This window comes from Solanum tuberosum, unplaced genomic scaffold (assembly GCF_000226075.1).
Source record: "Solanum tuberosum cultivar DM 1-3 516 R44 unplaced genomic scaffold, SolTub_3.0 scf00097, whole genome shotgun sequence".
In the NCBI taxonomy this organism is placed as follows: Eukaryota; Viridiplantae; Streptophyta; class Magnoliopsida; order Solanales; family Solanaceae; genus Solanum; species Solanum tuberosum.
In genome coordinates, this window is record NW_006239022.1 from 1736940 (window position 1) to 1751304 (window position 14365).

A 14365-nucleotide genomic window follows, 5' to 3' on the forward strand; every position below is an offset into this window, starting at 1 on the left:
AGCTTGAATACTCTATTCATAAGGACCATGAATGTTGCAGGCACATTGGTAAAACCAAAGGACATAACTAAGAATTCATAATGACCATAACGGGTCATGAATGCTATCTTTGGAATATCACATTCCCTTACCCTCAATTGATGGTAGCCTGATGTGAGGTCTATCTTAGAGAAACATGTAGCACCCTGTAGCTGATCGAAAAGATCATCAATTCTCGGAAGCGGATACTTATTCTTTATGGTAACCTTGTTCAACTAGCGGTAATCTATACACATCCTAAGGGAATCATCTTTCTTTCTCACAAATAAGACCGGAGCTCCCCAAGGTGAGACACTTGGTCGAATGAAACCTTTATCTAGGAAGTCTTTCAACTGCTTTTGAAGTTGTTTCAACTATGTTGGAGCTATTCTATATGGCATAATAGATATAACACGAGTATCTGCAAGAATATCTATACCGAAGTCTATTTCTCTCTCAGGAGGGACTCCGGGAAGATTATCAGGAAAGACTTTTGGAAACTTTTTTACTACTGGAACTGACTGAATATGAGGTATCTCAACACAAGAGTCATTAACTCGAACTAAGTGATAGACACACTCCTTGAAACTAACTTTCTTGTCTTAAGGTACGAAATAAAATGACCCTTAGGCACTGCTGAACTACTTTTCTACTCTATAACTGGCTCATTAGGAAACTATAACTTCACAACTCTAGTTCTACAATCAACTGAGGCATAACATGCATGAATCCAGTCCATACCAAGAATGACATCAAAATCTACCATGTCTAATTCAACTAAATCAGCCATGGTGCTCTTGTGATTGATGGAAGCGGTACAATTACGATAGACTCTTTATGCTAGAATAAACTCACCAACAAGTGTAGAAACACTGAAGGGCTCACTAAGTTGCTCAGGAAGAACATGAAAATTCATCGCAACATATGGAGTTACAAAGATAAACTCGCTCCTAGATCTAGCAAAGCATAACCATTAAAGTTAAAGACTTGGATCATACCAGTGACAACATCTGGCGAGTCCTCTTGCTCTTGGTGACTAGTGATCGCATAAAGGCGGTTTGCTCCTCCGCCAGTACAACAAGTAACTCCTCTAGGTGCAGCCCTGTCTGGTGGAGCAACAGATGAAGATTGGGATCTATTGCCCTGATTCCCATTACCATTACCATGCTAGTTCTTTAGACATTCTCACATTAAATGACCATTCTGGCCACACTTGAAATATCCAGTGGAGCCATCATGACACATCCCTGAGTGGTTCCTACCACACTTAGCACATGCAGGAATCTTAGTACCCTCTTGTGCCATACTACTTTGTGACTGTGCAGGTCTAGCTCTGAAAATTTGGGAATTCTGACTATTGTACTCACATTTGTTTCTTGGTGCAGGTGCACTAGCAGATGCTGGAGCAGGTACCTTTTGCTTCTGTTGGAAGGATGACCGGTTGGCATTACTCTTCTGCTGCCTGGACTCATTCCTTGTCTTAGCTCTCTTATTCTTAAACTCTTCTCTATCCCTTAGCTTGTCCTCCTCAACTTGTTGAACATGGATCATCCGCCTTGCTATGTCCATATCCCCTATCAGCATAGCCGTCTTGCCTTCCTTACTAGACATACAAGGCAACCCAACAACGAATAAACTCATCCTGCTCCTCATGTCGGCAACCATCTCTTTGCTTCTCTTAGCTCACGGGGAAAGAAATGCCCCATGAAAGCACTCTCAAAACAATCCAACTCGCAATCGGTTACGCGCAAACACGAGTTACAAAGAAACTTTTTAGAGATAAAACTCTAACGTACGAAATGAGTATGAAAGAAGCGAAGGAATTTTCTAAATGTTGCAGCATCCTAATTATAGACGTGATGCGCTTTACACCTTAACTAGGACTCTACAGACACGGCTTCATAGACTCCCTAGGACTCTTTAACTCTGTGCTCTGATACCAAGTTTGTCACGCCCTGAGCCTACACCTCGGACGTGGCTTGCACTTGAGAACTATTGCTGGCCCTAAGCGAATCCTTCGCCTGGCTGCTTACTTAGCGGAAGACTCTAAGTATTAGTACAATGATCAAATGCACTTCTACTCAACTGTTTAATAAAATAACTTATAACGTTTAAAGGTCAAACATTCAACTTGACCAAAATGGCAACTCAAGTCTTAACATATGAAATAATAATGTAAAGACAACTGAACTACTAACTGTCTATAAAGCCTCTAAAACAAGGAGGGATGTCAGGACAAGACCCTCAATCATCCTAGCAAATGAAATAATAAAAACAAATGATAAAAAGGATCCCTTCGGAAAGCAAGGAGGTTCACCAACTGACTCTGAATGCTCAACTGGATCAACGAGGCACTGGATGCTGATCCTGGTTACCTGTGTCTGCATCATAACAACGATGCAGGCCAAATGGCATCAGTACATTAAATGTACGAGTATACGAGGGGAAAACTAAACATAACATAAGCTTGAAGGAAATCTAAAAGAAACACTTACCTTGACTTTACTCAATTTATGAATAACTTATCTCAATATAAAGCAACACTACACATGTAATATATAGAAAGCTTTTAAAACAGTAGAAAGCAACTTAGTTTGTTAGAGAAATGCAATAACAAACTCAATTGTACTCGTATAATAAAGTAATATGGTTTTTGTGGGAGTTTCTCTAACCGACAACCACCACTATGAGCCTAAGCGGTGAAACAACGTTTTGCCCACGTTGCCAGAACTGTCCTATATTTTGCCGTCATATAGAACGCCTTAACTAAGTGGATCCACTAGTCTATGCTAAAAATCACGTAAGGAGTCATCTAAAAACTATGATCCTTTACTACCTATGATGGTTACATGGTTTATGGAGACGTGAGTTATCTGAACTCAAACTCATCCCCATATCGCTGTTCAATACTACTCCCAAAATACTCAGCTCATATGTTTAAAAACATAACTTCTTTCTTTGGTTTGAGATAATTACTCAAAACTTAGCTTAAAAGCGCTCTTGGAATCGATGTTCCCTTTCTTGCTCAAATAAGAAAACATTTATTCTTTAACTGAAAACTAGCTCAAGGCCTCTTTTGGAAATCAAGGTTTCCTTTCTTCTTTAAATGTGAAAACATTTGACTCTTTGGGAATACATAGTCTCGATATACTCTTTTGAAGAAATAAACTTCAAACTTTACTGTTTACTCAACTCAAAACTCAAGTCTTAAAATAAACTTAAAACATTTGTAAAAGACTTTTGGAAAACTCTATGAACTTCTCTTGACTTGAATCTTAACTTTCCTTGAATTGAATTATGGATTTCAAGGATTGTGATTTGTGATACGAAAGATCTCATGATGTTTAGGAGTGTTTTTAGATAGTTAAACATGAGAAAATATCAAGAAATCACTGTCTGGGAGCAAGTCCGTGACGCTGAGATGCATTTAATTAGTTGGTCGCGAAATAAATTTTGAGGCAAAACGATCTGTGACCGCTCCATGACACGAAGAAACTTTCTGTGAAATGGGGGACCAGGTCCGCGACGTGGACTGGGGCACTAGATTCACCCGACTTTTTTCATTTTTCGTTTTCTAACCCCAATTCGCCTAAACTCGGTTCTTTTTCTCAAATTTTCTTTAGATTCAGATACCCAACACATGTACATAAGAATCTAACTCAAAGCAACTCTAACAATAGACCTTAAACTCTCAAGAACTCCTCAATCTCATCCCAAATTCAAGAATGAAAGCAATTCAAGAATACAACTCAAGAACATCAAAGTCTCAATCTTTTAGGAAGAAATCATACTGAAATAAACATGTTTAGGCGTGTGGGTGAACGAACCCAACGCTATGTAAACTCACATACCTCGTAGGGATCACCCCTTGATGAAATCCACAAGCGATCCTTGAAGATCTTGTCGATTCTTGCTCCTTCTTCTCTTTTCTCCTCTTTTTTTTCTCTTCTCTAAAACCCTAACTCAATATTGTAAAAGCGTAAACCGAATCCTATTAGTTTAGACCCCAATTAATTACCAAAAATGAAATTAAGTCATGGGGCATGGAAAAGACCATAATGCCCTTCTAAAACTCGGATTAGACTTTCCTTAATTGAACATCCCAACTTCCAATGGGCATATATCACTCATACGAATTCGGAATCGAACAAACTCAATGGCGTTGGAAATATAATTACAAGATCTTTCTTACTGTATCTGGAAGCACACCTAACTCATCCTGAACTAGGAGTTATGGTCGCTTGAAGTTGATCAAATACCCAAACTTAAACATAACTTAACAAATTTCCAGATTTTTAATTCTTTCCAAAAACAACTCTTTCTAATTCTAGCTCTTTCTAGTTCTTTAAAAAAGCGGGGTGTTACATATAGGTTCTGATGCACATCACCCAGGCGGCGGCTAATATTAGATCCTATCAGCTTACTCAGACTTGGTGAGTCCTCATGGTTCGGGGACATGACCACACTTATGGTTTTATGTCATTCAGACTTTGCTATTTCAGTTTTCAGATTGTTCAAGTGAGCTAGGCCTTGTCCTAGTCACTCTTATGTAGCAAATGCTTGTTGTCAGACATAATATTTTCGCATTAGGGTCTTTGTACTCTGATTCAATATTATGATGAGATTTCCTTTGAGAATTTGATTCCACTTATACTCAGTTATGTATGCTTTCTTAGTGTCATGCTATGCTATGTAGTTCATTTAAAGTCTTTGGAATTCAATTAACCATGTCACATCTAGGGGTAGTATTGGGTTGTGACAAATACATTGGTTATGCCTATAATTTGCTTATTTGTTAAGAATATATGTAACACCTCAGAAATTTGAACTTGGAAAGAAGAAAAGAAAAAGGGCAATCCATGGAGGGTTCACGGGCAGTGAAGAGGTCCACAGCCCATCACCCTATCCGCGGAGTTGCACCCAGCGACTATGAAGGACCACAAACGCCTAGATGGTCCGTGAAGCTTTACACTGACCATGAAGTCATCCGTGAAAGGGGGTACAAAACCCCCAAAACTCTTGTGAAGGACCACAAACACTTTGACGGTCCGTGAAGCTTCACACGGACCGTGAAGTCAATTGTGAAAGGGACTCATCAGGTTTTGAGTTTTGGGTCAACTTCAAGCGATCATATCTTTCAACACAAAATGAATTAGGTGTCCCATGATTTATCAAATCAAAGATCTTTGAATTCTCTTTCTAACATCACTAATTTTGCCTAATTTCGAGCCTGGAGGAAATTTTTTATGCCCGTGTTAGTGAAGCCCAGTCGGGCAGGGCAACATCATGACCCACTAGAGAGGTTGTGATGCTTTAAACGACTCGTGAAGCCTCTCATGTGAGACACCTCACCAGTTTTAAGTTAGGGTCATTTTGGTCTTTCCCCTATGTGTTTGGTACTTAAACTACGTCATTTTACTTCGTCTAAGCCTAGTTAATTAGTCAGAAACTACCTAAAAAATTCATTATCCTAAAATCATAAGAAAAGAAGAGAAAGAGGCGACAATTTTCTTCTTCAACTTCAACCCCAAAATCCAAAGGATTTCTCCGTAGTTTTCTTCACCAGGTATGTGGGTATTCAATAAGGGTTTATTTTGCCTTTATGCCCAAAACTTCAGACTCTTTTTTCGATTATTATGGTTTTATTAAACTAGGGTTCTTGCCCAACTATGTAGATTCTTTACAAAATTGATTCTTGTCATTACTACTCGATTCTATACTTATTTAAATGAGTTTTCATAAATATAGAGATTTGAAAGGAAAAGAACTTAGCCTGTAATTGTAGTATTTTCACATAAATTAGCTCTTCTCCAGAATTTAGCTTAGGGTGTTAGCATATAGTTTTAAACATAATTTAGTCAGTTTTCTGTCCATAGCTTTTCTCAGCAATTGTTTTCAGACCAGTTTAGTATTGTCTCATTAATTCAGGACCATAGTTTAAAGTGAGCTACTAATATCCAGTTTAGGAGTAGTGTTTAGCACCGGGTTGGACTAGGGCTCAGCATACCCTCAAGTCCCAGAACTACGTGACAACGTAGGTTTCAAGTCCCCTTTATTGGACATTAGTTTTAGTGATCGTGCCACAATCATGCCTTTATACCCTAACAAGGTATATTGGGTCCTCTTAATGGGGCGTATACATCAGACTCCACGTTTAGCTCACGTGGTTTAGGTCGGTTAATAGACTATCCCACAATATTAGTTTTAGTAAGGTACTTCAGGCCTGCAGTTGTATTTATTTTCAGCATGCTTGCAGTTTACTCTTGCATTTTAGTTTTAATGCATTATTGTATCTTGGGCCTATATACTTTAGTTCAGTTCAGTTTACATACTTGACCAGTATTTTTAGCATGTTTGAGCCAAAAGGTTGACGTCTGGATATTTGGGGGCCGAAAGGTAGGCAAAGGGTAATTTTGTACCAATTCAAATAGTTGAGGGGCATTTTAGACCCTTTTCTGTGAAAGTTATATCCAATGTATCAAAATATCTTTTAATTTTGAGACCTTAAACATATCACATGAGATATCTGAAAATCAGAGTAATGCCAAAAAAGAAAATAGATCATTATTTTAAACAATATAAAAAGGAAAATAAATCAATTCTTTTTGGAAAGAAGAATATACCTACAACTTAAAATTAGAAGTGAGAGGAAGTAAAGGGGCGGGGTGATTTTACTAGGGAACTCAAAATTAGGTCAATCATATGAGCTCATATATTAAGTAATTTCAAGTTATTTTAACTATTAAGGATCTAAATTATCCTTAAACTATGAGATTTGGTACAATATTGCCCTCCCGTCCACCTTTTAAGTGTGGACTGTTAGAAATAAGGGCATTTTGAGCCAAAAGGTTGAAGTCCGGGGTATTTGGGGGCAAAAAGGTAGACGGAGGGTAATTTTGTAGCAATTCAAATAGTTGAGGGACATTTTAGACCCTTTTTCTGTTAAAGTTATATCCAATGTATGAAAATATCTTTAATTTTCTGACCTTAAACATATCACATGAAAAATCTGAAAATCAGAATAATGCCAAAAATGAAAATGGATCATTTTTTTAAGCAATCTAAAAAGGAAAATAAATCAATTCCTTTTGGAAAGAAGAATATTTTTAACTATTAAGGACCTAAATTACCTTTAAAGTATGAGATTTGGTACAATATTGCCCTCCCGTACCATTTGTGTGGACCGTAAGAAATAAGGGCATTTTGAGCCAAAAGGTTGACGCCCGAGGTATTTGGGGGCCGAAAGGTAGACAAAGGGTAATTTTGTAGCAATTCAAATAGTTGAGGGGCATTTTAGACCCTTTTTTCTTAAAGTTATATCCAATGTATCAAAATATCTTTTAATTTTGTGACCTTAAACATATCACATGAAATATCTGAAAATCAGAGTAATGCCAAAAAAGAATATGGATCATTTTATTTGAAAAATCTAAAAAGGAAAATAAATCAATTCCTCTTGGAAAGAAGAATATTACATACCACTTAAAAAGTCCAAACAACAAATTCAAACAAAATATAAATATAATTTCAAATTATTAAAGCTTCTCCAAACAAGGTGTTAAAGGCTACTTAATAACCATAAAAACCCAAGTTTTCTCTCTCTACACCCGCCTTTCCCCCTTTTTAAACTCTCTCTCTTTCCCTTAACGTTTTTCATTTCTTCTCAGTTGAAAAAAAAATGGTTGAAGAGAGAGACCCAGTTGATGTTTTCATGAGTCTTGACCGGTGGCCTTTATCACCGCTAGAAGAGGAAGAAGAAATCGATACCGTCGCAGCACGGGAGATGTATATGGTGGGTTTTGTGATCGTCAACGTTGTGGGTCTTCAGTATTATACTGGTACAATCAGTGGAAGAGAAATTGTTGGACTTCAACGTGAACCGCTGAATCAGTATGATTCAAATGCTATAAAAGTGCTTAATACTCGTTCTATTCAAGTTGGACACATCGAACGCTCCGCCGCTATGGTTTTAGCACCGCTTTTGGACGCAAATGTCATCACCATTGACGGTAAAACGCATGCATAATTTGACTTTTTATGTATTACAATAACACTGATATACTTCCACTTGTTTGATTTGTATAACACTGTTTCAACTACTTTGTTCCCCATTTTTGTTTGTGTTGGTGATTTCTCTTTGCATTTTTTCAAAGGTTAGAATATCTGAACTTGTTTGCTTGATTCTTATGGATGTTCTGGCCGGAGCAGAGTAGTCAAAAGAGAAAAGACCCAAAGGCTATTGGAGCTTTAAGCGATGACACAATTAAAGCATGGGCTTTAGAAAAGAAAAATAATAAATAGAAATTTTGTGCAATAGAATGTTACTATAAAACAAACAATAATTATTTGAACATAGAATGAGAAAAACTACAATTTAACTAAGTACTATGTTTGGAATTAAAGACAGAAATCATTGGTGAAGGTGCACAAACTTTAGGCAGCCCTTAGCACCTTGACGCCTAAGCCAAAGCGTTAATTAAGTGAGGCTTTGGGGCTTAAGCGTTCCTTTGGCAACATTGGGACAGAGAAATATGAGATGCACATGTGTCTCAGGTAGAAGCTGCATTTTACCTTGAGTTGTGTGATTCATTTGTTTTTCTGCTTCTCATTGAGCCTTCCATTTACCCTTTCCGGAATTGTCGTTGAAATTTTCTTTTTCCCAACCTGTGGACTGTGGTATTTGCCCTTGAATTTTGTTTTTAAATTTTGGAATTTTAGCTTTCAGTAGTTGGATAACTTCTTGAATTCAGTACTCATGTTTAGTTATAGTCTCTCTGTCACCTAATTATCTTTAATGTAGGAATCAAAGTTTAGTCGCATTTGAATTCAGATTCAGTTTCTTCTTCTTTTCATTATCTCAAGTACCTAACTTTTTGCTATTGGAGAAGAGAGTTTGTTCTTTAGTAATAGTCTCTGACTCTTCAAATTTTATGAGAATAATGCTTTGATTGTTACCAGTCTCTTTGCAATATGATTTTTGAAACAAGTTTGTTTATCATTCATGCATAGGAATTGTTCCAAAGGTAGCTCGTCCAGGAAACAGATACAAACTTCCCTGTCAAGTTCACATCTTTGCAAGATTTGAAGCATTTGAAATAGTAAAATCAGCAATTACAAATGGTGGGTTGTATTTGATTGGTGAGAACAATCTGTCATTTACACTTTCAGAGGCACAGGTAGTGAAGGAGAAAAGAAGTACACTAGAAGGGAGGGATATTGATGAGATATTTAAGCTGTTGGATGACAAAGTCAGTAAAAAGGAAGAACTGAAAGCATTAGAGCCACCCAAAAATATAATAAAGTCAAAGCTTCTTCTGCACCAGAAGGAAGGATTGTGGTGGTTGGTTCAGAGGGAGAAATCTGAAGAATTGCCTCTTTTTTGGGAAGAGAAAGAGGGTAATTATGTGAATGTCTTGACAAATTACTCTACAGATAAAAGACCTGAACCTATACGAGGCGGAATATTTGCAGATGATATGGGGTTGGGGAAGACACTTACTCTCCTTTCTTTGATTGCTTTGGACAAATGTGGTGATATTATTTCTTCAATCAAAAGTGGGCATCTAAATTCTGAGAGAGATGATGGATTAGATGAAGAGGAAGACACATGGGCTGCTTCATTTAGTAAGAGGAATAGAAGGGGAACAGACAGTAGAAAGGCTAACAATTCACGGAAGAAGCAAAAGACTGAACAAACACACACTCTACACGTGAAGGGAAAAACAGTGTTTAGTCCTGACAGACGGTCTGGCAATTCAAATTCACGGCCGACATTGGTCGTTTGTCCACCAGCTGTATTCTCAGCATGGACCTCACAGATTGAGGAGCACACAAAACCAGGTTCACTGAAGTCATATATATATTATGGAGAGCGGACTGGAGATGCCAGTGAGCTGGAAAAGTATGACATAGTTTTAACTACTTATAGTATTCTGGCAAGTGAAGACACATGGATAGATTCTCCTATCAAAAAGATAGAATGGTGGCGAGTTATCTTGGATGAGGCACATGTCATTAAGAATGCGAATGCTCAGCAAAGTCGAGCAGTTAACAACTTGAAAGCTAATCGAAGGTGGGCAGTAACAGGAACACCAATACAAAATAACTCATTCGATTTGTATTCCTTGATGGCATTTTTGAGATTTGAGCCTCTGTCTATTAAATCCTATTGGAACAGTTTGATACAACGTCCACTTGCCCAGGGAGATGAGAAGGGAGTATCGAGGCTGCAGGTAAGTTCTTGTTATTTGTTTTTTTTTCAAAAGTTTGTGTTGCATTTAAAGTCTCTAATATTCTGTTTTTTTTTTGCGGTATTGGCTCGTAATTGTACTTCTCCTCATGAATTGAGACCATTGCAAACTGTTTTTTTCCCAGTTCCAGTTCTCACCTTTTCCGTAATTATCATGCTTTTTATCCCTTTCCATTATGACTGTATTTATGAAAGTTATGTCATTTCCACTATGTTTTTGGATATATGAACTTTTGAAATGTGAGGAATGAGCTTAAGGTTTAGATGCACTAGGTCCTCTTTATACCATATTGTGTTAAATTTCAGTCTCTTCCTATCTACTCCTAAAACAGGAGCGGAAGTTTGCCAGCTGTGGACAAATAGTTGAGCAGTTGGTTATATAGGGAGGGGTAGGGCATTTTCTGGAAGGAGGAGCATGAAGATGGGGTGTTTTAGTCTCAGGCTTTGGCAAAATCTACTGAGTCCTATAGTGTTATGACTTAGAAGGTAGGAGAGTCAAATAATTTGTGCGACGATAGAGAATGGGAAGGTAAAGGACGGTTCCAGTTTCAGGAAGTGCTAAAGCTGGATCTGACAACCTTTTAAAGTTTGAATATGGACTACTCTAATTTCAAGTAAATTTATTTAGTGCCGCTGGTTTATATATTTATAATGGTGAAAGGTTATTTATCTTTGAAGTACCCTTCTATTGAATTTCTGATGCATGACAATCTTCACTGATGAACAGTACATTGAAGAAATGCAAATGTGTTGTGTTTTGCTTCTGTGACATCCATTGTATTCTTGAGGAATTTACTGCACATAATATTATTGCTATTACTCTAAAAGTTCTGTTAGAGAAAGATTTCTCTGACAATACAAATGCAAGCTTTAGAACACTTATACATAATTTGCATTGCTGAAGCACAACTTCTGGAATCTGAGATTTAGCTAATTGCACCTGGAAATTCCTCTAAAATTTATTCCCATTATCATTTTCATATCTCTGGGGAAAGAATGTGGTTCCTGAAAAAAAGCAACAATTTATTTTTATTATTTCAATTTCATTTGTGTGAAAGATTAGTTGCTAAATCAAGGCAAGTGAGTTTAATTCATTCTCTTTCTCATTTCATAGTTAATTAGTTTTACACTCAATTTACGTGCCCTACTAGTTTGTTTTTTAGGATTCTGATCTTCATTGTCCTTTCAGGTCCTAATGTCAACCATGTCTTTAAGAAGGACAAAAGAAAAGGCTCTTACTGGTTTGCCATCAAAATCTATCGAGACTTTTGTTGTGGAACTCTCTGGAGATGAAAGAGAAATTTATGATCAGATGGAATCAGAAGCTAAGAAGATTGTCAATCAATACATCTCTTCTGATAGTTCAATGAAAAATTATTGGACTGTGCTGAGTGTAATTGTACGACTTCGACAGATCTGTGTAGATTCAGCGTTGTGTCCTGCAGACCTGAGATCTTTACTTCCATCAAATAAAATTGGAGGTTAGACTTATCTCTCAAATTTGTTTATTCTTGTTTTGGTAGCCAAATTTACAAAAGATCCAGTGACTTCATCTGGCCTTCTCTAGTTTCAAGGACTCTAAAAACTATAATGTTGACTCTGTTTCAACTAAAAAAGAATTCTTTACACCAGGAATGAAAAGATAAAATACATTCAAGCTCAGTTTTGCAAGTTTTTTTTTTTGGCTATGTTTTCTTTAGGGCTCTGGTAATTGGGAATTTTAATCATTTTAGTCAAGTGACAGTTTTTTATGCCACCCTGCTTTTCTCTTATGATTCTGCTAGACAGTGATTTACACATTTAATAATTGAATTAAACTAGATGTGCAAAGCAACCCACAGTTGTTGGACAAAATGCTCTCAGCGCTGCAAGATGACGAGGGCATTGATTGCCCAATCTGCATTTTTCCTCCTACCAATGGTGTCATTACTTGTTGTGGGCATATTTTTTGCAAGTCATGCATTTTGAAGACCATAAAACGTGCCAAAGCTTGCTGCCCACTTTGCCGCCATCCTCTAACAGAGTCTGATCTATTTATCTGCCCACCTGAAGCATCTAATGCTGCAAATAGTGGAAGTTCATCCACTGCATCATCCAAAGTGAATGCACTCCTAAAACTTCTTGTTGCATCAAGAGATGAAAGCCCCAGCAGAAAATCAATTGTCTTCTCTCAATTCAGGAAGTTGTTGCTCCTACTTGAAGAGCCGCTTAAAGCAGCTGGTTTTAAGATATTGCGCTTAGACGGGTCAATGAATGCAAAAAAGAGATGCCAAGTGATTAAAGAGTTTGAAATCCCAGCTCCGGAGGGGCCTACCATCTTGCTTGCAAGTCTAAAAGCTTCAGGTGCTGGAATAAATCTTACAGTTGCTACTAGAGTCTATCTAATGGAACCTTGGTGGAATCCCGCAGTTGAGGAGCAAGCTATGGACAGAGTCCATAGAATTGGACAGAAGGAAGATGTGAAGATTGTGAGGATGATTGCACGAAGCACCATTGAAGAGAGGATACTGGAACTGCAGGAAACGAAGAAACTGCTGGCGAGGAAGGCTTTTAGGAAGAAGGGTTCACAAGATCAAAGGGAGATTAGTGTTAATGACCTTCGTACCTTGATGCACTTGTGAGTCATATTTTTATTCGTAGATGGATGTATATGTTTTGTAAATGCTTTACTTACTATACATCTGATCTTTTTGGTCAGAAATGCATCATGATGTTCTCTGTTTTGAATTATTTTGCTGAACTTTATGTAATCCATTTGGATGAAAATGGAATTAGTTCTTTGAAATAGTTCCCTCCTTGCTAGATATGTCTATGAAAAGGTCTTAGTACAAGTTGTAATGTTTGGAGGAGCTATTTCAGTTTGCAAACGGCATGATATTTTTTGTGTTTATACAACACAGAAGGAAAAATGGATACTTTTCATTTTTCGGGGCCTAATAACTAAACTCATCGATACTTTTCATATTTACTAAACCTAGGGACACTTTCTCTCCTCCCTTTCTTGCTTGTCTCTCTACTTCTCTCGTCCCTCTCCATTTGTGCATTTGTGTATCTATCCTTCTATCGTTCCTCTCCCTCTGTGTATCTAGCCTTCTCTCGCCCTCTCCTTTTGTGTATCTGTGTATCTACCTTTTCTTGTCTCTCTCCCTCTGTACATTTATGTATTAGACACATGTAGACTCCACCTACATAGATATATGATGTTTTATATTTGTATGTATGATATAAATGTTTGAATTGCTCAAGAAAAATTGAAGAAAAAGAGAAGATCCAGAAGCGAAGAGTCTGATACAATATGTATGATACAAACTACTTCATATTTGTATTTTTGATATTGTATTTGAATTTCTCATAACAACAAAGAAGGAGAGAAATTTCATAAGCAAAGAAGAGTCTGATACATTGTGAGATTTTTTCTGACACAGTTTGCATGATACATGCTGCTTTACATTTGTATCTATGATACAATTTTTTTTACATATGTAATGATAACTAAGAAAGTCTGATATATTTGATACAGTTTGAAATTATGATATAGTCTGCTTTACATCTATATCTATGAAATATTATTTGAATTTCTAAAAAACAAGGCCAAACACATACACAGCCCCTCAAACTTGGCCCTATTTTTCATTTTGGCACTCCAACTTAGCCTTGTTCCATTTTAACCCTTGAACTCCATTTTTTTTGTTCCATTTTAACACGAAATACTATTTTTATGATTTTTTTATTTTATATATATTCTTCAAATGCAACTTCTTATTTTAAATCGACACGTGTCAGTTAATTTTAGTTAAAAAAATTAAAAATTAACAAAAAATAATTCTTTTTAAAAAATAATAATTTCTTTTTAAGAGTGTTATGTATTTTTGTGTGAAAAATAACTGATGAAATTGTGTTGGTTTTCTTTCTTAAAAATCACCGACAACTTAATAAAGTCAGTCGAGTTTTAACATTTTTTAGTAGTGTTATTAGCAATGAACAAGAGTGTTTTTTTACTCGTATTGAAGATGAGTTTTTTTATTCGTATTGATTTATATTAAAAATTAAAAGTGAGTATTTGCGTTAAATTTAGATAGCCTAGATGATAAGAAAAAA

The 14365-nt window shown here is 36.7% G+C and overlaps 1 protein-coding gene across 1 annotated transcript; it reads left to right on the forward strand.

The window, feature by feature from the left end:
* The first annotated feature begins 7598 nt into the window (after nucleotides 1-7598).
* On the forward strand, nucleotides 7599-13054 carry LOC102598495 (putative SWI/SNF-related matrix-associated actin-dependent regulator of chromatin subfamily A member 3-like 1). Its single transcript, XM_006347978.2, has 4 exons — nucleotides 7599-8027; nucleotides 9028-10250; nucleotides 11457-11748; nucleotides 12089-13054. Exons 1-4 carry the CDS (start codon nucleotides 7697-7699, stop codon nucleotides 12886-12888), a joined length of 2646 nt encoding a protein of 881 aa, XP_006348040.1. The 5' UTR covers nucleotides 7599-7696; the 3' UTR covers nucleotides 12889-13054.
* Nucleotides 13055-14365: the final 1311 nt, after the last annotated feature.

Coding starts and splice junctions, on each gene's coding strand:
- LOC102598495 (XM_006347978.2), top strand. CDS start 7,697: ATGGTTGAAGAGAGAGACCCAGTTGATGTTTTCATGAGTCTTGACCGG. Junction 8,028..9,027: donor AAATGTCATCACCATTGACG/GTAAAACGCATG, acceptor ATTCATGCATAG/GAATTGTTCCAAAGGTAGCT. Junction 11,749..12,088: donor TCCATCAAATAAAATTGGAG/GTTAGACTTATC, acceptor GAATTAAACTAG/ATGTGCAAAGCAACCCACAG.